We start from the raw sequence: 23324 nt of genomic DNA on the forward strand, positions 1-23324 counted from the left end.
ACTGAGAGCTTTTCAGACGATCAGAAAGTAGTCCATAGTGAATGATCATTCACAGACATCCAATCTTTTTCTGCTTTTCCCTCATATGTGCTACACCACGTCTCCAGTGAACCTTTGGGTTGATAGACACATGACCATAAGTGGCTGCTGCTTTTGATTGACAGCTGTCAGGATAAATGAACATTAATCACTTCATTAATGTGTACTTAGTTTGTAACTTTTTTTTTTGGTGTGACAGCATCATGATTGAAACGTTAGCAAAATCCATCCGCTCACAGTTGAAAATGGATGGAGGATGCACTAAAGGACTTTGTTGGATCTTTCTGTTCCCATCAATCTATTCAAGTGCAGAATGAAACCGTGTCTGATGTTTTTGTATGTATGTTAAAGGTCCATATGGGAAAAAGTGTTTTGTAATGTTTTCTTAGAGGACAGGAAACTTAATTGTTGTGAGAGAGCCCCACATTATGCTTTCAAATATTTGTATACTTGGCCATTTTTCCCTCAGTATTACAATCCTTTTTTTTTCCGGTTTGCTGTTGTTTCTTTTTTTTTAAATTATGTCCACTTAGAAAATTATTTTAGATGCCTTTTTTTTTTTTTTCTAATTTTGGGGTTAGAGAAAGTCTATTCTCGTGGTTGCAGAGGCTTTCCCAGAGAGTAATTCCCAAAGGGAATAGTTGGACATTGAGCAGAAAACTTAAAAACAAAAACAAAACTGCTTTTACTTTGTTCGTATTTTGACTTCGCTGTTTTATTCTAATTGCTATTCAAGCAATGAAAGGTGAATCATTTCTCAGTACTGACATCTATCATTTAGGAGTAGACTGCAAACCTCCACAGACTTTTTTTTTTATCTTATTTTGAAAGCCTCTAGCCCTTCCCTTCTCTTGTTTCCCCACTGGCTGACTCACCGGTCATGGTCTTATCATGGCGATTGTCGTTATCATTCAGTTGCTTTCCCAGAGGCAATCTAGTCCCGTCCTGCAGTGGGGCATACTCTTGACTCCTCCATTTTTGACAGCAGCAGAAAGGGTACACTGCAAATACAGTTCACAGCCAAGCTTTCTTTGCATTAGCTGGCTTGACAAAGCCTAGAAACCCAGTAAAGCACAACAGTGTTGTAAATAAGACAAAAGATGAGTGCTGCAGAAAACGGTTAATCTCACACAGAGCGCTAAAATAAATGTTTTAATTCCAGTTAAATTGCTGCTGTTGAATTGTAAGCTGACAGCTGGACATTAGATTTCTAAAACTTTAAACTGGATTCATTTAGACATTATTACTGTCCCACAGCCTAATAAAGGCCATGTGGAAATCCCTTTATTATGTCAGCAGATCAAGTTGAAATCAAACTCACTGATTGAACATCTATTCTTGTGTGTTTTTATCTGTTTTAGTTGCTACAATTCCAGCAATGTAAAAGAGACTTTTACAGCAGATTAGAGTTCAACAACATATAGATATTCCTGTGTCAATGTGGTGCTTCATTCAGGTTTCAGCAAGGAGCAGCTTGACATCTTGCACATATAAGACTTATTGGCCCAAAACATAATCTATATGGCACTTAGAACATGCTGTAAATTAAAGAACTTGAAAAGATGTGGCGCTTCCAGCTGAATTTAAACCACAAGAGCCACTTTCATGACACAGAAAACTCTGACTTTAAGCTCAACATAGCCCGCTAAGCCTTTAACTAGCTGTGTAGCACACCTCTCTGAACAAGAAGTACCCTCGCAACTGCAGTCTTAAGACCTAGTTGGATTAGAAGTAATAAGCAAGCTAATTATATCAGTTGATCACTTCATTTCTTAAGAAGGACCAAAATGCTCATAGAGCGTTCGCTCTCTATATCAACCTTTGTAGTCAAGGTTTGCACAGTACAGTGGGGCAAAAAAGTATTTAGTCAGCCACCGATTGTGCAAGTTCCCCCACTTAAAATGATGACAGAGGTCAGTAATTTGCACCAGAGGTACACTCCAACTGTGAGAGACAGAATGTGAAAAAAAAAAATCCATGAATCCACATGGTAGGATTTGTAAAGAATTTATTCGTAAATCAGGGTGGAAAATAAGTATTTGGTCACCTCAAACAAGGAAAATCTCTGGCTCTCACAGACCTGTAACGTCTTCTGTAAGAAGCTTTTCTGTCCCCCACTCGTTACCTGTATGAATGGCACCTGTTTGAACTCATCATCTGTATAAAAGACACCTGTCCACAGCCTCAAACAGTCAGACTCCAAACTCCGCCATGGCCAAGACCAAAGAGCTTTCGAAGGACACCAGGAAAAGTATTGTAGACCTGCACCAGACTGGGAAGAGTGAATCTACAATAGGCAAGCAGCTTGGTGTGAAAAAATCAACTGTGGGAGCAATCATCAGAAAATGGAAGACATACAAGACCACTGATAATCTCCCTCGATCTGCGGCTCCACGCAAGATCTCATCCCGTGGGGTCAAAATGATCATGAGAACGGTGAGCAAAGATCCCAGAACCACACGGGGGGACCTGGTGAATGACCTGCAGAGAGCTGGGACCACAGTAACAAAGGCCACCATCAGTAACACACTACAACGGCAGGGAATCAAATCCCGCAGTGCCAGACGTGTTCCGCTGCTGAAGCCAGTGCATGTCCAGGCCCGTCTGAAGTTTGCCAGAGAGCACATGGATGATACAGCAGAGGATTGGGAGAATGTCATGTGGTCAGATGAAACCAAAGTAGAACTTTTTGGTATAAACTCAACTCGTCGTGTTTGGAGGAAGAAGAATACTGAGTTGCATCCCAAGAACACCATACCTACTGTGAAGCATGGGGGTGGAAACATCATGCTATGGGGCTGTTTTTCTGCCAAGGGGACAGGACGACTGATCCGTGTTAAGGACAGAATGAATGGGGCCATGTATCGTGAGATTTTGAGCCAAAACCTACTTCCATCAGTGAGAACTTTGAAGATGAAACGAGGCTGGGTCTTCCAACATGACAATGATCCAAAACACACCGCCCGGGCAACAAAGGAGTGGCTCCGTAAGAAGCATTTGAAAGTCCTGGAGTGGCCTAGCCAGTCTCCAGACCTCAACCCCATAGAAAATCTGTGGCGGGAGTTGAAAGTCCGTGTTGCTCGGCGACAGCCCCAAAACATCACTGCTCTCGAGAAGATCTGCATGGAGGAATGGGCCAAAATACCAGCTACTGTGTGTGTGCAAACCTGGTAAAGACCTATAGTAAACGTTTGACCTCTGTTATTGCCAACAAAGGTTATGTTACAAAGTATTGAGTTGTATTTTTGTTATTGACCAAATACTTATTTTCCACCCTGATTTACGAATAAATTCTTTACAAATCCTACCATGTGGATTCATGGATTTTTTTTTCACATTCTGTCTCTCACAGTTGGAGTGTACCTCTGGTGCAAATTACTGACCTCTGTCATCATTTTAGGTGGGGGAACTTGCACAATCGGTGGCTGACTAAATACTTTTTTGCCCCACTGTATGTAGATAGGACTTCTGTGAGCATGAGGGGATCATGTTAGGTATCCCTTTGACATCATACAGAACCAAGAGCACAAAAATCTGTATAAAACAACCTGAAGTCTCAGTCTTTGACTCACGGAGTATTTGTGTGTGTTTATTTGTGGTATTATTCTCCTCTTAGCATAGGTTTGTCACTCTGGGCATTACATAACTCTGGAGAATATTTGATGTCGTCTCATGTTTATTTCTACCCATCTCCCTGTAATTGAGGCTGAAGGTTGGTATTTTTTAACATTTCTGCATCTCAACTTAAATGTTAAATAAAATTCTGTTGGTTCAAACAAACCTCCGCTGCACAGTATGCATGTCACATAACCAACACATTTCAAAGGTTGAAGGAGATGGGACGTGATATTCTTTGGTGCTCCGTGCGTGCACCCGAGGATTTGTGATTCCACTGTGGAGCATCTGGGTGTCATGAAATCAGACATCCTGACACTAGCTTTGTTGTGTTTCAGAGCCCTTCATGAGGAATGGCCGCCCACCCACCTCCCACAGCATGCACTCCTTTCTGCACCAGTACACCGGTTCCTTCAAGAAGCCGCCCCTGCGCCGGCCACACAGCGTCATCGGAGGCACTCTGGGGTCTTTCATGGTGATGCCGCGCCATGGCAGCCGCCTGGGTGAGAACACAACACACACACACACGGATGGAAGTGAGCGATAGAAAAGCAGATGCCATCCAAGAGCAAACAGGAAACGTCTCACGATCCTGAGATTTCACATTTGCAGACAGATTCTGGGCATTAATCCCATGAACCCTTAGCAGGCCTGCTTTTTACCCATGAGGCAGCTGGATGGGGGAACTCAGTCAAACGTTATGCAGTTTCCTGCGAGAACTGACTCATCACAGTCAAGCCTAGTGACGAGTCTCATCCTGACTGGTGGAAGTGAGATGATGTCCAGATGATTCAGAGCAGTAGCAGATTTCAAGGTCGGGGTTGAACAACCCACATGGTGGCAAAATGATTCACAGGATGTAGAAACATGGTCTGAGACGCTAATACTAAATGTTGGTGAATACATCTTGATATTCAGTTCAAGTTCAAATAAAAGTGATGCTAAAATGTGGTGTACATCATGGGACTTCCACACAGGACGTGCTGGGTTCAATGGGAGTTCAATTGAGCCACATCAACTGCGCGTTTGTCAAACTTTGTCCTCATAATCTACCAGAGCTCCCAATTTCTGTGCTTTGCTTGGTGCATCACTGTATGACACCATCCACTGAGAATAACTGGTTTCAGAGCGATGTGCTATGTGATAGCACCTTTAGACCAATTTTGTGACTAAACAGTTTTTGTATTCATGCTTGTAGGAAGTCAGAAGACCAGCTTTATGTTCTGTAGCTGGCAATCATTGAAGTTTTAATGTGTTCTCTCCTTTTGTTGTGAGTCTGTTTGTAGCATGTTGAATGAGCTGCTGATTGTTGGGCTTAAAAGATGACTGAGGACCACTAAAAACATTACCAGTTAACATTAGGATTCTACATGTTTACATGAGCATTTAGCTTAAAGCCTGTCAGAGTGGTCACAACCTGTTAATTGTATTATATTCGTCAGTTTCAAATTTTTCAGATGGTGCCATAAACATTAAGCAAACTTTAAAATATTTTTCTTTTCAAAGTGACCCAACAGCAATAACCAGCATCTGTGCAAACCATGTGTTCCACACAATGTTAGACATTTTACAGCTCAGGCTTTTTGCTGGTGCTTTTTCTCAGCCAGTGGAACACCAAAGGACCTGTTGAGCCTCACACTGGACCCTGGCCTAGATAGAAGGACTTGGATCTAAAAGCAGGCCAGTTAAGTAGGACATTGATGTACTGCATATTGCTGCTACACTCTGTTTGCCTTTTGGCAAAGCTGCTAATGACCACAAAGAGAAGGAAGACAAGTAGTGAGAGAGAGAGAAATGTGGCGATGTGTCAAAAGCTCTGTAGAGACAGGGAAATAAAAGAAGGATCAGTGAAAATGTTCAGCAAAGAAAGCTCAATTATGGGTGGAGAACGAAATCATTCAAGGTTTTTGAGAAAGAAAGAGGTGAAGCAAGACAACCTAAAGGAAAACAATGTGGGAGGAAGATAAGAAATCAGCATAGGGGGATTTGTAAGAAAAAAAGACTGGGTTTGGTTTGGTTTAATGAGAGAAAGTCAAAATATTATTGAGAGAGGAAAAAAAATGTGAGAGTTCTTGGAGAGGATGAGGGAAGACATAAAATAGCAGGAGATGATGCAGAGGTATGTGAAAGTGAAAGGAGGTTAACGGGAAAAGAAAGTAGGACAGATTAGATCATTTGAAAGCTTTGGAGAAGAAGAGGCACAACAAGGGCAGGTGGGGGGATTCTGCTGAAGCAGTAGAGGGAATCAAATGAGCTAAAGCCTTTAAAAACTTCACACACAACAGAAAATAAGCTGGAAGAGTGAGAAATGCATAGAATAAAAACACATGAAAGGCAGAAGTGGTAGCTGAAAAATGCTGAAGTTTCTGAGAAAGAAATAAGTGTGCAAGTCAGAGGATCTGAAAAAGGGGAAAGTGGAATATTTGGAAGTTTTTCGAAGAGAAGGTGAGTTGAAAATTGGGACAAAGATGAGTGTTTGTGGAAAGACAGTAAGTAGGTTAGGTTGAGATGAGTACGAGCATTACAGGCATGAAAAATGGAGTGAAAGCTTTCTGGAATAAAGAAATTAGACAGTTTTTATCTGTAGGCACTCATTTATGAAAACACAGGAACATTCTGAGCATTTACAAAGGAATAACCCATAAAAACCCATATATATATATTTTAACTCAAACGTACAGTTTTTAAATTTAATGTTGCTGAAACAACAAAGGGATAAAATAATAAATCTATCTGATCGAGAAATCACTCATCTTTGGAGAAGAGAGTTTATTACACAGAAATGGCTCTTTCCAAAATAAAAGCTATACTATACGCTTCTTCTGGGGTATATTCTCAGCAGCATATTAAACATATCAGGTCCCCATAAGGAGAATCCTGTGCTAACGGCTGTCTAAATGACTCGGGTAAAGTTTGTAGCATGCGTGCTTGTTGTTTTTGTCTGCTTCCACTTGTCTTTGCACTAGGATGATGTCGGCGTAAATGTGCAGTCATATTCATTGTGTTCCCACTAGTGCTGTCAGCGTTAATCTGAAATGACGTTAACGCCACAACACGGCAAATCTCCGTTAACGAGCTACCGCGGATCGCCCCGTGAGTGGGGCTGGACAGCATCAACATGTTAACGAGCAAACTGCGCTAACGCAGTAGTTCCCACCGTGTAATTGAGCATTGCGTGGCACATCCGACATACTGTTTTACTTTTGTCCATGACGCGCTTACCTTCAGGGTCATACTTCTCATGAAGACCAAAATAGTTCCAAATGAGGGTGGGGGAGGTTCAGTTTGCCATGTTGCAAGGAGAGCTTAACTTCTGTCTTGCTAGCTTGCCCTGCGCTCAGTGCACTGTCGAGCGCAGATCCACTGAGCTCTCAACACAGACAGCATCGTCAGATGAAAAGTTGATAAAATAAATTAAAAATTTTGTATTGTTCGATACATATGCGTACCAAACCGAAAGCACTGTATCGAACGGTTCAATATCGATACGAGTATCGTTGCACCCCTAAAAAAAAAAAATATATATATATATATATATATATAAAAAACTCATATGTCATCAACTTAAAACAGAAGCTTCTCCTTCTAAGTAAAAGTAACTACCCATGACAGTTGATAATAAAATTCAAATAATTTGATTCATGGTTGGCCTGGCAAAACTTTAGGTTACTGTTTGAAACAAGCGTACTTTGATACTTCGTGTAATTCTGGGAGCCCCTGCTTTAAAAACAAGAGTGACTTATGCACTGTTTACAGCACAGCCAAACAAGGTCATAAAGCAGGAGTCGTTTACTTTGTGGAGGAGTTTGCAGTCCGCAGTCCCATCACTTGCAGATCTTTATTTAACTACTCATCATGCCTGTCCCTGATCAATGTTTGATCAATAAATCCAGAAGTGCAGTTAGTATTAACGTATGTGACCAATTCTTTTCATTTTTCCATAATTTCTTCATAGTAAAAATCACTTTATTTACCATTATAATGCTTTTTTGTGAAACAGCAGCAGTACACTTTAGAAGAGAGAGTGTGAATAGTTCAAGCTGAAATTCATGCAGTGTGAACCAACTTGAGAATTCTGGTCATGTGACAAAACGACTTAACAAGCAGACTTGGACCCATTAAAAATCCAGATAATTTTAACTGCAGTGGTATATAATTGCATGTCTACGCTAAAGAAATCGTTTTCTCAATTATGCCCATGTTGTTGACAGAGGTTTGAGTTTTTCTGTCTGTAATTTAGACCTTACTTTACCTGCTGACAGATTTGTAGATACACGCCATCCTCAAAAGTCAGTGATGAATGGATAAATACATCTATGTACATAATTAGTCAGTGAGACTGGGAAGAACTTTGGTTGTTAAAGCACATGAAAGAGCTGATTAACAAGTGTAATGTTTGAAATATGCAAAGTTAAATCTTCTTAAGAGAAACCTTGCAGTGATTTCTTTTTTTTTTTTTTTTCACCCTCCTGTTTCTCCGCGCTGTGCCATTTGATGATAGTCTGCATGGTTGGAGGTGCTAACGCATTGATGACAGAGAACTACTCAAAACTGTGGCTACTCATTAACTCTGTGAGCGTTTTTGTGTATGCGGAGGAGAGGGTGGGCATGTGGTTTGTACTTGAGTGTGTTTGCCTCTTTTGTGTTAGTGGTAGTTTTATTGTGGAGAAGGTAGCGATGTTGTGGCGTGGCAATTTTGGGCCTCTGGGGTTATAAGGGTCTGAGAGGAGATGAATGGGAGAAGGTGGGCTCTGTGAAATAAAGCTGTACATTTTTGCTTTCATTAAGTTTGCTTTGGAGACAGACTAGTGATGATCCCCAGGCTTTACTATTTAATTATCACCCTGTGGTCACTGATGGATAGTGTTTCTGTCATATATTCTTTCTGTAAGTTTCTTGTCATGTCTTACTTTTTGTAAGACACTCGATTGATCAAACTTAATCAAGCTAAATGTTTAATGGGGTGCTTGTAGCTCAGGAAGTACAGAATGGATCCGCTAAAGGGATGTCTTGGTTTATCAATCGCTGGCTGCTCCACTCTGCAAGCCAAAGTAAGTGGGGGCAAGATACTGAGCCCCAATTTGCTCTCCAATGCATCTATTGGAGTGTGCATATATGTGAATGTTACTGGAAATTACTTAGATAGAAAAAGCATAGAAAAAAGTGCTTGTAGATCTGCATGGTGCTGGAATGGGCTGCAAGATTATGAGCATGAACCTTTGTAATAAGGTGATCATCAATTGCCCTTGATCTGGAGCTCTGTGAAAATCATGGGGTGAATGATTATCACAAAAAAGGTGGTGGATATTCCCAAAACTACATGGGAGAAGCTTGTTACACAGGGGACCACAGTCACAAAGAATATCATTTATAACATACAATGCTGTAATGGATTGAAATCTTGCAGCGCCTTAACCTGCTCAAGAAGGCACATGTACAGGCCAATCACAAGTTTGTCAGTGAACATCTAAGTCAGGGGTCCCCAATCCCAGTCCACGAGGGCCGGTGTCCCTGCAGGTTTTAGATCTCACCCTGGGTCAGCACACCTGAATCACATGATTAGTTCATTACCAGGCCTCTGGAGAACTTCAAGACATGTTGAGAAGGTAATTTATCCATTTAAATCAGCTGTGATGGATCAAGGACACATCTAAAACCTGCAGGGACACTGGCCCTCATGGACTGGGATTGGGGACCCCTAATCTAAGTGTTTCAGAGAAGGCTTGGGAGAAAGTGCTGTGGTCAGATGAAACCTGTGTTGTGGATGAGCTTCACTTTTTCACCTGCCTGAACTAACTCTATTTTTGGGTAATAATGTGATAACACTGCCAGCTGTTGTTGTTCTTTTTGTTCTTCTTTTCCTTCTTTTTCTTCTCCTGCTTCATTTTCTTCTTGCTTCATTTTCTTGCTCACCCAACACAAGATCAGTTCACAAGTACATTTCTCACTGATTATTGTACTTGAGATGGCCAAAAATCTCATCAGCTGCATTATGTTTAGCAGATGTGTTTATGGTGATTTATCAGATGTCACGATTTAAAAGTCTGAACAAGATTATCCCATCGCCCACCAGGCAACGCTTTGAATATTTGCTGTTGGTTACTTCTGAATGAAGCTACAGAGCCATAAAAAATAAATGTCTAAAATATGGTAATATGTGCTTGTAAATGACATATCTTATGCATGAACACAAAGCAACTGGAACATACTACCTCAGGCTTTATAAGATAGATTTGCAACTCAACTTTTTATCCCTTCTTACTTATAGTAGAAACTGCGCTCTTTTTAATTTATTGACTTATCCTTTAAGAAATTTAGCTTTGGGTGTTTTCTTCTTTGTTTTTCCCCTTTTTTTTTAAGCAACAGATAAACAGATAATCAAAGTTATTGATTCTTGTAAGTTTAGGTCTGTTCTACAAACAGCATTAATCATTAGCCGGTCTGGATCACTCCTAAACCGTCTTAATCTGGCAGTTCCAGTGTGATTTTTATCCAAAGCCCTCTTGTGCCCTATCCTTGATTTTTTTCAGATATTGTCCACGAAAATCTGAAGATGGGATCTGACGGGGAGAGCGATCAGGCATCAGGAACGTCTTCAGACGAGGTCCAGTCTCCAACGGGCGTCTGTCTGAGGAACAGGGTCCACCGGCGAATCTCCATGGAGGTGAGACGTGCAGAATCCCGACACACATGCACACACTGTAAATCATGTAAAAACGGCTTACGCTGCAAGTCCACATACCACGCTTCACCTCCTCTCATCTCCTTCTGCTCGTCTTCTCCACTGCCTCAAGTGATTTGGGAGGGGGTTGGGACAGATTGTTTGTCGGCTAATGGGTTCTAAGAGTCGGGGCGTCATGATACTGATAGCAGCCCTGCTCCCTGAGGACAAAAGAGGCTGGTAAAGAGACGAGATAATCTGTGCTGGTTACCACAGTGATTTTCTTCATGTCAGCTGTCTCCACTTCAGAGCATGCTCCCCTTTATTCTTCTTGTAAAGAAGAATACAATTATGTTGTGCTATTTTAAACAACTGTGTAAACAACTTGTAGCATTTCAAATACAGGGGTGAATTATAATACAATATAAAATGTATTAAAAACAAGCATTAGGCCAATTTTGTTGCATAATCATTTTAAATGACTCCTGTTAGTAATCTCCTTATTTTCTCATTCATATTTTCTGCTTTCGCCACTTTTTGTTTTTCTTAATACCCCAAAGAAAGTTATTTATACATGAAAAACTGGCATTGGTGTCACCCAGGGTAGATTAGATTTAGTCCCTTACACAAGCTCAGATAAGAAAAAAAACAGAAAAGAGGGAGAGAGCTGAATTGAAACGGATCTCATGATTATCAGGGGATTTTTATGCCTTCTAGTTGTTTAATTTTTCAGTGGTTTTGTAATCATTTGAACCCTTTTACTCCAAGAAAATCTGCACCTGTTATGGTGTTACTCACTAGTAAGTTACAGAAAATCTTTTCTCTCCTAATAGAATTAAAGCAAATTCTGACTTCACCATAGATTATGTGCACTATAAAACCTATTTGATATGTTTACTTGTTTGGGGTTTTTTTAATTTGGGGCAAGATTGATTTTGAAAGGAAGACTGAATTCACCTGGAGACCCCCTGCCCCCTGCTGGTCAATGGTAAAATATGCCAGAACCCACCTTATCACCTTCCCTGATGTATGCTACCTCTCACAGAGATACACATGCACACTGACCTGCTTTTCACCCCTTTTAAATGTTAGTTTCATTTGTGCATGAAATAAGTGGAAATCGAGGATGTGGTCAAAGACAGCAGATACGCGTTACATGAGGGTAAGCACACTGCTCTTCTTGTGGTTCTTTGCTGGCGGAGGTTTTCATAAAGTTGTCTCAGCAAAGAGGTTAAGAGCACAGCGAAAGCTCGGTCACCTGGTCTTAGTAAAAGATAAACAGGCTTTTGGTTTCTCACTTGTGAACCAGCTCTATGCCTGGGTAAAATCTGTTTCCTATATTATAAAAGCAGTATGGGTATTTTCTTAACCCATTAAACTGTTGCTTCAGAAGTCTACAAAGTCTTTGTGTTGATTCATTCTTAAAGAAGATGCACAGCGTAGTTTAAATAGGAAGCTACCTAAAAATCGCACTAGCCAATGAGATATCTCGCAGTTTGAAAATGAGTGTTGTAGATCTCAGAATGAATGAATTGGTTCTGTCCCTTTGTCCACACTCCACCGCCTCTCCACCAAGTTTCATTAAGTTCGACCTGATCAATTTTGTATAACTCTGCTGACAGACAAATGGTTAGAATATTGGCTTTTGGAGAGTGCAGTCCTCCCCCAGGGTCAGTGCCCTATCTTACACTCATTAAGAAAGCAATTCACATCTTCACCACAGTTTAATAGGGTCTTCCTTGGCTAGGCTGCCAAGCTTCAAGCAATTGGCTTACAGTGTTGCTGAGAAAGGTACATGTTTACCACTTCCATAAGAGTGCAGGTAGCAGGCAGGTGCTACTAATTAGGTCAACTAAAAAAAAAGATCATTTTCAATTGTGAGCACCTCTGGAGACATTTTGGTAGTTTGTGCCTTTGTGTTAATACCACCAGTCTTCCCATAGTAGTTGTGTGGTTAGACAGATCTTGCGAATCGAAATGTGAGGCCATCTTTCTGACAGCTAAACCTCGGCCCACATGAAATCACGCAGCAGAACGATGATTCCGAGCATGACAGCAAATCTACAACAGACTGAAAAAGTAAAGAATCGAGGCGCTGTGATGTATCACACCCAGACTTCAACCTGATTGAAATGCTGTGGCGGGATTTGTGTGAACATAACTCAGTTCACTGAAGCAGCGTTGTAAATGAGTGGACCGAAATTCCTCCACAGTGATGTGAGAGACTGATAAAGTCATACAGATAACCATTTGAGGGTCGGAGGGTAAGATGGCGCCGCCATTGCGTGCAATAGGTCGGCAGCCTTAACATGAAATTTCCCCTTGTGGGACTAATAAAGTTATCTTATCTTATCTTATCTTATCTTATCTTATCTTATCTTATCTTATCTTATCTTATCTTATCTTATCTTATCTTATCTTATCTTATCTTATCTTATCTTATCGCATCGCATCGCATCGCATCGCATCGCATCGCATCGCATCTAAAGATGGTTTAAAAGCTACTGTATTATAGTGTGTACCTAGTTTTTCACAGAACTGCAGTCCTGTGAAAAACTTTCTTTTTCATGACTCTATCATATATTGACACCATCTTGATGGAGGACAAATTTTCCTTTTACAAGATGCATATGTTGACTATGATCAGACTTTTGTGGGAACTCATAATACTAACTTATTCTCCGAGCAGTCTCAGAAGACAAAAAGCTGTTGTCATGAGAGGGAATAATTTATTTGCGGTGAGGCCAAACTTTAAAGATAAGTACAAAGATGGGGAGTTTATGCACGCTGTATTTTTAATCCACTAAATGTTTTGTTTTTTTTTCCCTTTTTTTCCCATTACATCCATCAGCATTATGTAAGCTCGTCAGTGTCAGATGTGGTGTTCTTGACTTTGATCCTGGAATAGATATGATCTGACATCCAGAACACTTTAGATGTGAGTTGTGCAGTATGAGTGCAGATTGGCTGTACGAGCTTAACGCAGGTACAGTTTTATAATCATGTCGTAATCATGGTGTTGTTTTTTTTACCAGCAGTCACACTTCAACAGGCCGCCTCTTATTTTCACCTTCCATAAGATGGTGATCGACCTGTTTTTTGTCGTCTCTGGGAGTAGGAGGAGAAGAGGACGAGTTATTTTAGAAGCAGCAGGGATGTGGGTGGATTCTGCAGGGTACATTGTCTTGTGCTGCTCACTGCTGAAACATGCCCTACACAACATACAGACAACACGTAACAAGTGTCAGCAGCACATGTGTGATCTTGTTACACAGGCTAACTTTACGGTTTCTTCAGGAACGTTAGATAAAGACTTCTTTATATATATGTGTGTGTGTGTGTGTTTTAGGACCTCAACAAGCGCCTGTCTCTGCCTGCTGACATCCGAATCCCTGATGGCTACCTGGAGAAGTTGCAGCTTAGCAGCCCACCCTTCGACCAACCGCTCAGCCGACGTTCGCGCCGAGCCTCGCTGGTCAGTGTGTGCGCGTGCGTGTCTGTTTGTCTCTGTTCTTTTACTGCTTTGTGGCACAAGCAGTCCTGTTACCAGACACCCTCTGTGCCGGGTTTCCATGGTGATTTTCTTGGTACAAGCCCAAGATGGATTAATCTGTAGTCACATGCGCTCACCTCACACTTGTAGCCTATAAAATTAGATCATAATGCTCTGCTGCGGTGTGGTTATCATCACTGACAGGGAGATTCGTGGTCATCGTGAGTTTGCCTTTGAAAGTTGTTTGAAAGATTAAATGTAAATAAAAAGGTTTAAAGACGGTAAACACTCATAATTAATCGCCTTTCATTCTTCTTGATATCGATTTTTCTTGTTTTTTGGGGGGGTTTTTTGGTCAATCCCTGAAGAGATGCTGTCAGAAACCAGATATGATAGAAAATGTTTGATTCATGCTGCTCTGTGGGCACACATACATGAAATATTCATATGTATCATTATTCATTCTTAGTTTCTTAGGGGATTATCTTGTTCTTGTGCTTTGGAACTACACTTGTTGGTGAGACTGGGTGAATGATTTTGCTACTGAGTTTGTGAGAGATCTGTGGGCTGCTTTGATTTATTTCTTCTGAAGGTCCTGTAATATTAAATATCAGTCCAATTTTTGAGAAAAAGATTTGACTCTATTCTTTTTTTTTTTCTGTTGCACCAGCCAAGTGTAAGGGTCTTTACTAAATATATAAATATTACTGAATATTTATATGTAATACAGACAGATTTCTTTTTTTTAGCGAGTGATCAATGTGAGCTCTTTACTTCAGGCTTGAGGCTCCAGGTGTTTTTTTTCCTCTCTTCTGGGCTCTTTTGTTTAGAAGTTATATACCTAATATGGTCATGTTCAAACGTGTTGTTGTCTTAAAGTGATAGGAGCTAAAACAGCCCATTTCAGACTGGATGAACTGCATCAGTATAAGATAAATACAGAGTATTTTTAACTGCGCTTCATGCACTGGTACTCTGTAAGGGTCTAGAATAAAACTGGAATAGGACGTGATCCTAATGGGCCCTTAATTGCTTGACAGTTTGAAAATCTTTGATCTAAATCATATCCTGCACATGTGAACTTTGGGTCTTTCCCTCTGAAAGAAAAAGTATGATGTGGGTTTTGTTGCAACATTATTCAAAAAAAAAAAACCCTGCTACAAATAACTAAAGTTTGAGTGTACATGATGGGTTATGTAAAGATTTGAGATGCCTTCGGTTTTCTGAAGGGGGCAGGGGACACAGTAAGATGGTGCTACAGGTGCAGCAGGAAAACACCTGCAAAGCCTGCTCAAATGTGAATGGTCAACAGAACGCAGACTGCATTTGTTTGCAAGTGTCTGTTTGCAGAAATGAGTGGACCTAAGATGCAATTAATATGCTTAAATTCTTCTCTTCCTTAGTCAGAGATTGGTTTTGGAAAGTTGGAGACGTACATTAAACTGGACAAGCTGGGAGAGGTGAGGAAGGCTCAAGTTTCCACATGCACTTCACAGTGTAACTTTGCTACACAGTATTACCATTAAATTAATGCTATGTGTTGCTTTCAGGGAACTTACGCCACAGTGTTTAAAGGACGCAGTAAACTGACTGACAACCTGGTGGCGCTGAAGGAGATCCGGCTGGAGCATGAGGAAGGAGCCCCGTGCACAGCCATCAGAGAAGGTTAGCAGGTTTTATGTCCTTTGATACATCAAAGTTCTGGTGTTTCATCTGGAGTCTAGTGTTGAATCCAAGTGGGGGTTTTTTCAAGTAGCAGTTTAACTCAGCCATAGTTGACTACAACAAGACGTGACACCCTGAGAGAGACAGCTCGAATGTGTGAATGTTACATTTTGAACCTTCTTATCTCTAAAATAAATTCTGATTTAAAATCCTTTGTTTTATGAACTGTCCTTTTAATTGGTGTTTCATTTTCCTGAGTCAGGTTTTGTTATATAAATGTTAAATGTTTCTGTCTTTGTAAACATCTTTGTGCATCTGTAGTGTCATTATTGAAGGACCTGAAACACGCCAACATTGTGACGCTACATGACATCGTTCACACTGACAAGAGCCTCACACTCGTCTTTGAGTACCTGGTAAGACTCAGAGTGGATTTGTTGAATGACAGAGAAATAAAAAAAGAAAAGTGGTCTATCCGTTTATAGACTTTTTGTACATGTACGTCCTGTCTAATGGTGCCACCTCTTCTTGAAGGACAAAGACCTGAAGCAGTACATGGACGACTGTGGAAACATAATGAGTATGCATAATGTGAAGGTGAGGATGATGTTTTTTTTCCCCATGCTATGTAAAGTAAGCTCTTTTTTTCAACCCTTCCAGCTTTGTTATATTTCTGTGTGTCTAACAGATTAAACTGTTGTGTCAATTTTTCCATATAAATTCTCCCAAGAGTCTAAAAGCATATTTTGGTCTTTTCTTCTGTTTGTTTTTCCATCACATCAGGCAAATTAGATCAGAAAAGCATAAACATAAGTAATGAAAACATGAGCTGACTTATTAATAACATCAAGCCATTTAAAAATACCTTTCCAGATCTTCCTGTTCCAGATATTGCGAGGGCTGTCATACTGTCACAAAAGGAAAGTTCTCCACAGGGACCTGAAGCCACAGAACCTCCTCATCAATGAGAGAGGAGAACTTAAACTGGCTGATTTTGGTAAGAGGAAGACTAGCAGGAGAGGATCTTCACAGACATAATGCTGATTTGTTGTGTAAAAATCCTTATGAGTCTGTGGTGGCTTTGCAGGTTTGGCCAGGGCCAAGTCTGTTCCAACTAAAACCTATTCCAACGAGGTGGTGACTCTTTGGTACCGACCTCCTGATGTTCTGCTGGGATCCTCTGAGTACTCAACCCAGATCGATATGTGGTATGTAGCTTACAATAACTACAAATAATCCTTTTTATGGTTTTAAACTGCTATCATCACTAATTAAATGCTGAATCAAATGGCTGCTGGTAATGCGACACGTGTCCCTTGTAGTTACAAACCCACAGGGAATTATGACCTAACTAAACAGCACTCTCTACTGTACTGCACTTCTTATTTCATTATTTTTACTGCAGCTGCTAATGATAACAGCTTTTCATTTGCTTTGGATTGTGTATGAATAAATAAATAATGTATGTCTGAAGCCAGAACTAAGTTTTTATCAACTTCTGATTTGAAATACTAAACTTTAAAGGAGAAGCACGGTTATACAGGCAAGGTGCCATAAGTAGGAAGAAGGCGAATACTGTAGGCTCCGACGTTACAGTAACTACTAGTTATTCTTTCAATTTCATGGTGCAAAAAAAAAAAGTGAGGGAATGAAATGAAGCTAATGTCCCATTTACACAGGCCTAGACACCAGTTGGTCATGAATTACTCTGGTTGCTAGGGAAAAACGTGTATTCTGCAACTGGTTGGCTTGTAGTTGCTAGGTGAAATTGGTCCCAAAGAGGCATGTTACTGCAACACATACCTCCCTGCAAAGGCTTTGATCGTTAGCAGATCGCTGTGGTCACCCATACTTTGTATGGAAAACAATGACTCGTCTGCAGACACTTGTCAACTACTTGCTAAGCAGCAGTAAATCTGTGAAAAGTGCGAGAGAAATCAGAAATGAACACCTGGGCACCTTTAGAATAAAAGATTTTAAAGGAAACAGTACAGGTTTTGCTTGCGGTTTTTGTTGCCCTCTTACAGTTTCACTACTTCTTTGCAACCCTCAGATCTTGGCTAACAAACCAGTAGTATGCCTACAGTTAGCCAAAGTCATGAAGTGATCTCTGTTTTCCATGATCACCACATACTCCTCTTTTGTCTGTTTAAATGAATGCGTGAAGAGGTAATGCTTAACTTTAATAACATTTTTGTGTCATGTAAAACTGTTAGCCTCATCATGAGACCTCTTCAGCATTTTTAATTCAAATTATTCTCAGCTTGAAAACTGTTAACCCCACCTCCCACTCACTCATTTATTGTGTGAAATTGCATGTTTGTGTGTCTCCAGGGGTGTTGGATGTATATTCTATGAGATGGCTGCAGGTCGGCCTCTGTTCCCCGGCTCCACCGTTGAAGACGAGCTCCACCTCATCTTCAGGCTACTGGGTGAGCATTTTCTGCAAGATCTGATCTCTTTACCAAACTCAGACGTTTCACCACATGTTATTACCTGTTTAATTGAACATGGCAACCTATATGTGACTGTGTGACTTCAGGAACACCTACAGAGGAGAACTGGCCAGGAATCTCTTCTATCGAAGAGTTTAAATCCTACAGCTTCCCCAAATACAAACCCCAGCCAATCATCAATCATGCCCCCAGGTACCGCTCGCACGTGGGATCTGTTTTTCCTTATCTGCCCCTTTGCATTTATATAATTGATATATATTCTTGGGCGTGTGTGTGTGTGTGTGTGCATGCTTGTGTCTGTGTGTGTATGCCTGCTGCAGGCAGGAAATCCTGTAAAACATTTACAGAGGTCTGTCCACTTCCTTCCTCCCATGAGCGCCTAGATTCCCATCAGCCCAAACTGTTCTCTTCTTTTTGTCTTCTTTAGGTTAGACAGTGAAGGCATCGAGCTGCTGCTGTCATTCCTCAGAGTGAGTCTTTACTGTCACAGTAATCACAATACTGTATAAGTAGTTGTATATATATTGCACTGATATTCCTAGTTTTCTTTGTCTCATGCAAGCCTTTGGTTAAATAGTAACAGCTGGTCAAAACTGAGTTCTGTTAAATGCTCCTATTAAACCATTCACACCCAGCTTTTTAAAAACTGATTTAGTTACTCAAAAAATAGTGAGATGTACATGAATATCATCAGTGGTTTGGTGTAACTTAAGCCCCAGTCACACAGAGCGACACCCCACCCCAACACCCGGCAACCACAAGTTGCCAGGTAAAAAAAAAGAAAAGAAGTGTATTGGTCAATGGGTTAGTGAATGGTTACTACTGGTTGCAGAGAGTCCCAGGGTATTGTTGCAAATAGGTGTACGGTGCTGCATTAAATGCCTCTTTATGTTTGCTATGGGTGCTGGCAGGTTTCCCATAGGTTGCATGGAAGAACCAGCTTGCCTGTATATGTTTGACTTTTAGTCTGGTAGTAGTTTTCAGAGTCTAAGTCTACTAGCAAACAAAGGACTTTAAACTAATGAAAAATAATCTAACTAGTTTAAGGCACCAACCGTGAACCACAGTATCACCAGTTCATATCTGACTTCCGATGTTTGTTGCCTGTCATTTCTCTTCTCATCTGCTGGATATGAAAAAAGGCTGATGTGTTTACGTTTGTGTGTTTCTGTAATGGCAAAGCTTCAGCTTTGCATCACTAGTCACTAGATTTATTTTAGTAATGAATTCCTTTATGATGACAGCAGGAGGCACAGTAACGAACTTCTTCTTGTTCGCTTTTCTAATGTATATCTCTGTGAATTCCCTGATTGCTGCACTGATGCGTTTTTTGATAAAGTCACAGGATCCTTATCGTTTCCTGTTTCTGTCTCCGCAGTACGAATCCAAGAAGAGAATTTCAGCTGATGAGGCAATGAAGCATTCCTATTTCAGGCAGCTTGGGATGAGAGTCCACACACTGCCTGAGAGTGAGCACACACACCTTTGATAATAAAGCTGCTGTCTGTCTTTCAGAGGCTTTGGTTCTCGATTCTTTTATCTTTTCTGTTACTCGTTGGAGTAACTGAACCTCTCCCCTGTGTTTCAGGTGTATCGATATTCACATTGAAAGAAGTGCAGCTGCAGAGAGACCCAGGCTACAGAAACTCCTCGTATCCAGAGTCAGGTAGGTGGAGAATCCAAATGTTTAACCAACTCGGCTTTTTTAGATCATTTAATGAAGAAATGAAATCATGGTCTCAATTACATTTTCAAGTGCTTTTTAATTAACATGATGCTGATTTATTTATTTATTTTAATTATGGTCCATGAATTCTAAAGAACTCATCCTCTGTTCAGCATGCAGTTGTACCAACAGCCACTCTAAAGAGTCAACCACCTTTGTCCTTACATTTTGTCCTGTCCAAAAATAGCTAAATAATATATCGAAGATCAAATGCACCAAGAGCTAAGCTGATCAGCTCCACTCTCTCTCAAACATGTTCGAATCTGGTTTCAAAAGACGAAGAAGGCATCAGCATTGATCTCAACCTCGAGACTTCAGAAAAGTAGTTCATAAACTGTTCGGTAACCTCACTGTGGAGTCAACCATCCTTAAAATTTAAATGTGAACTTTAAAATGCTTTATTGCTATCATTTATTTATGATGCAAAGGCATCTGTTAACTAAGACGGTTCTAGCATCCTAGAATTGCCTAAATGCATGCATGCACGCACACACACACACACACACTTACAGAATGTGCAGTTCTGAATGAGGAACACCTGCGGTCTATGGCGTAAACCAAAGGCATTATGGGTGATGAATTTTACATGTTGTATTTTTTTTTTTCTCTTTCAGGTAACAGCAAGATCAACAGGAGGCAAAGCATGCTGTTCTAGTGTTTCATGAAGAAGACGCCCCACTTCATCTACACCTCCCAGCAGCCTCTTGCATGAGCCCACCACCCCTCGGAGTGACACCCACACCACCCATTTAACTACACACACGCGCACGCAAACACTCAATCTGAGCGAGTGACTCTGAGTTGAATCTATTTGGTGACTGTTTATTTATTGGGGGTGGGGGGGATGGGTGAGGTTGAACTTTTTTTTGCTGCTAAACTACTACTGTCTGTATTTAACACAGTGTGTGTCTGCGCGAAGGCGTGTGTGTGTGTGTTTGCACAATGTGAACTCGGGATGCCATGCACAGTTGAGCAGTCAGTAAGGTTACTATTGTTCTCCTGACGACGATCCTCCGGCTTCTCATGAGTCAACTGATGTTGATGTCGATGCTGTGACCCAAGTTGTTGTTCTTGTTGTCGTCGTCCTTGGAGATCGAAAGCTTCTTTTTTAAAATATGTATATCTCTATATACATATATATTTGGAGATTATGTTTTGTTTTTCTTCGAGCTTCCGTGACTGAACTCTACAACATTTCCAGAAACACTAGATGGTGTTGGTTGTCATTTTTCCAAAAACATTTAGGATGGACTTGCAGAAGACCCGCTGCCCTCTGGGGTTAAACTGAAAATCAGAGAGTGTGACTATGAGTGGACTGACAGCTGGGGGGTGAAAGAAGCACACGCAGAGCTACATGGTCTGCATGAGAACATCCACCCCTTGCTTCTTTTTGACCACTGTTGCTCACCAACGGGACCAAAACTGAGATGTGACGGGAGGGGAGGCAAGCAGATGAAAGAAGAGGAATACTGGAGCTGAAAAGGAAGTCATGTGACTCCCACAGGAAGCCAGCAAGCCTTCCCTAAAACCTCTCACAGAGCTGCCAGGATTTCAATGCTTTGTTTCCTTTGTTTTCTTTTGTGTGTGTTTTGTTTTTTGTTTTTTTAAGATAAATGCAAACTACACTTTCTTGCTTTGTGTACATTCAGAGATGTCACTGCAGTAATTCTTTGTGTTTAACTTGCACTTCATGTGTGTGCGTGTATTTTGTTTTTGGTCTGTTTCAGTTTGTTATTTTGTTTTATTTTTTTTCTTTTGGAATCAGGGACAGGAGCCTCGCTTGGCCAAGTTTACCCAACAGTATTAGGATGTGTTCTCTGTGTCTGTGACCTCTCCTTGTGAAACAGCAGTGTCAGTGTGGCATGTTCTCAGAGCTGGGGGGTGGGATAGTGGGGGTGGGGAGGGCTGTTCAAAGGCAATGAGGGTTGCCTTTGAACAACCACTGCTCTTTCAGTATTTGTACAAAAAAAAAGACATTTCAAATTGAAATTTTTACATTTGCCCGCTATGTTGTTTGCAACCAACAGTGATGCTACAGATGATAAAGCCTGTTGAGAAGTCTTGCTTTTGATTATATGTTTACTGAAACAAAGGGAAGACCTCCTCAAATCACCCTCTTATAAATGTTCACTGGTGTGCTTTGCATCCCTGGCTTATTTTAGTTGTATATGCACTTTTCTTTTTGCCATGGACCAGTGTAGGTGTAATCACTCGTGGTCCAGACTTTGGCTGATCTTCATTGGAAATGGTTACATGAGAAGATTGATGTCATGCTAAATGTGAAGCTTTAGCTTTGGTTGGGTTAGCAAAAAGACTGAAAAGAGTTTGAAATGACGAGCTTAACTCTGTAACATTTGTCCACACCTACAAAGCTGACAAATCAACGCATTCTGCTTTATTTTACCGTTTAAGTGAAAAACATGATCACCTGTAAAAACCAAAATGTTTTTTTACAGGTGTTGGGAATTTTAGCTCAGTGTGCAAGCCCAAGAGTGGTGTCAGCTTTGTCATCTTACTTGGGGCACATAAGCATGTTTCTCGAAATGTCAAACCATTTCCTTAAAGGATTAATAGTAAACATTACATTTTTGTGGCAGCAAAAAAGTCACACGCAGAAGAATTACGTAAAATGTCAGCGAACACCTGCACTCACAGTAGCAAAACAGACCTGACTGCAGTGGTTAATCTTGTGCAACTAAATACCAGGGTGCTTTGAACATCACATGTAAGATGATCTGATGGAGGTTTTCCTGTTACTGCAGTTCTTTTGGTCGACATCTTAATGAAAGTTTTGTATTTACGCTCTTTTTTTCTTTTTTAAATGTCTACAGTAGAGATTTCTCTTTCAGATACTGATTGGGTAGAAAAATGCTATAGAAGTGCTCGAGGCACAACTAATTCTTGATAAATTAATATATGAAAGCATTAATGGAGTAAACTAAACTAACACAGTTTGCAGCTAACAGTTTAATAATCCTGTAGATAACTCTTAGGTAGCTTTCCTCATAAGGGGGACATTATCATGTTCAAGAGCTCAACACAAACTGTGACAACACAAATACTGTAAAGAAAATATACTGTAACCAGTTTATATTTAGAATAATGTATAAATTATTGTGTTCCCAGGAAAATGTCATTATATTAATGGTAGATTTCCTGTATTACATCGACCCAAAACATGTCTCTTTAAAATAAAGTGGCTTTCTTATACTGCATGCTTGGATGCTTCACTAGAATAGTTTTTGTTTTCAGAAGTTATTGATTTCCATTTTACTTCGATCAGACCGAAAGATGCAGGATTATTTCTCCGTGAACTGCAAACTGTTCCTGTTAATAGGACATTTGTGTACATGAACAGCAGTAACGTGCACAAAAGGAGATTTCGATAACAGCTAAAATATTTATCATTGTAAAACTGTACTTTTTCAAAATGTGTGACTGATGTATTTTTCCGTGAACACGTCTGAACGTGTGTGTGTGTATGTGAGCCTGATGCATGGAAGGCCTGCTGTGTTGTGAACTTGACCTCTCTGAAACACTGAGCTGCCGGTGAACAGTTGGTGTGTGACTCTTTTTACTGGAACTATTTATTTCTCATAACCATGGAAAGTAAATTTAAACAGTTTCCTAAAAGCTCTGTGTAGCAGTCATTCTTTGTTTTCCATCCAT

At 40.5% G+C, this 23324-nt stretch overlaps 1 protein-coding gene across 1 annotated transcript in view; it reads left to right on the top strand.

The window, feature by feature from the left end:
- Nucleotides 1–23288, top strand: part of cdk17 (cyclin dependent kinase 17) — a 48873-nt gene extending 25585 nt beyond the window's left edge. The window contains exons 3-17 of the mRNA XM_084910866.1: nucleotides 3993–4157; nucleotides 10185–10318; nucleotides 13665–13790; nucleotides 15212–15268; nucleotides 15359–15473; nucleotides 15795–15889; nucleotides 16008–16070; nucleotides 16347–16470; nucleotides 16561–16681; nucleotides 17808–17905; nucleotides 18016–18121; nucleotides 18357–18399; nucleotides 19308–19398; nucleotides 19518–19595; nucleotides 20270–23288. Coding sequence (XP_084766992.1) covers nucleotides 3993–4157; nucleotides 10185–10318; nucleotides 13665–13790; nucleotides 15212–15268; nucleotides 15359–15473; nucleotides 15795–15889; nucleotides 16008–16070; nucleotides 16347–16470; nucleotides 16561–16681; nucleotides 17808–17905; nucleotides 18016–18121; nucleotides 18357–18399; nucleotides 19308–19398; nucleotides 19518–19595; nucleotides 20270–20310 — 1457 coding nt within the window. The 3' untranslated portion in view covers nucleotides 20311–23288. The remainder of the gene's footprint in view (nucleotides 1–3992; nucleotides 4158–10184; nucleotides 10319–13664; nucleotides 13791–15211; nucleotides 15269–15358; nucleotides 15474–15794; nucleotides 15890–16007; nucleotides 16071–16346; nucleotides 16471–16560; nucleotides 16682–17807; nucleotides 17906–18015; nucleotides 18122–18356; nucleotides 18400–19307; nucleotides 19399–19517; nucleotides 19596–20269) is intronic.
- Nucleotides 23289–23324: the final 36 nt, after the last annotated feature.

The sequence above is a fragment of the Perissodus microlepis genome, chromosome 17 (genome assembly GCF_051167445.1).
Source record: "Perissodus microlepis isolate ML-2025 ecotype Zambia chromosome 17, ASM5116744v1, whole genome shotgun sequence".
Taxonomy (NCBI): Eukaryota; Metazoa; Chordata; class Actinopteri; order Cichliformes; family Cichlidae; genus Perissodus; species Perissodus microlepis.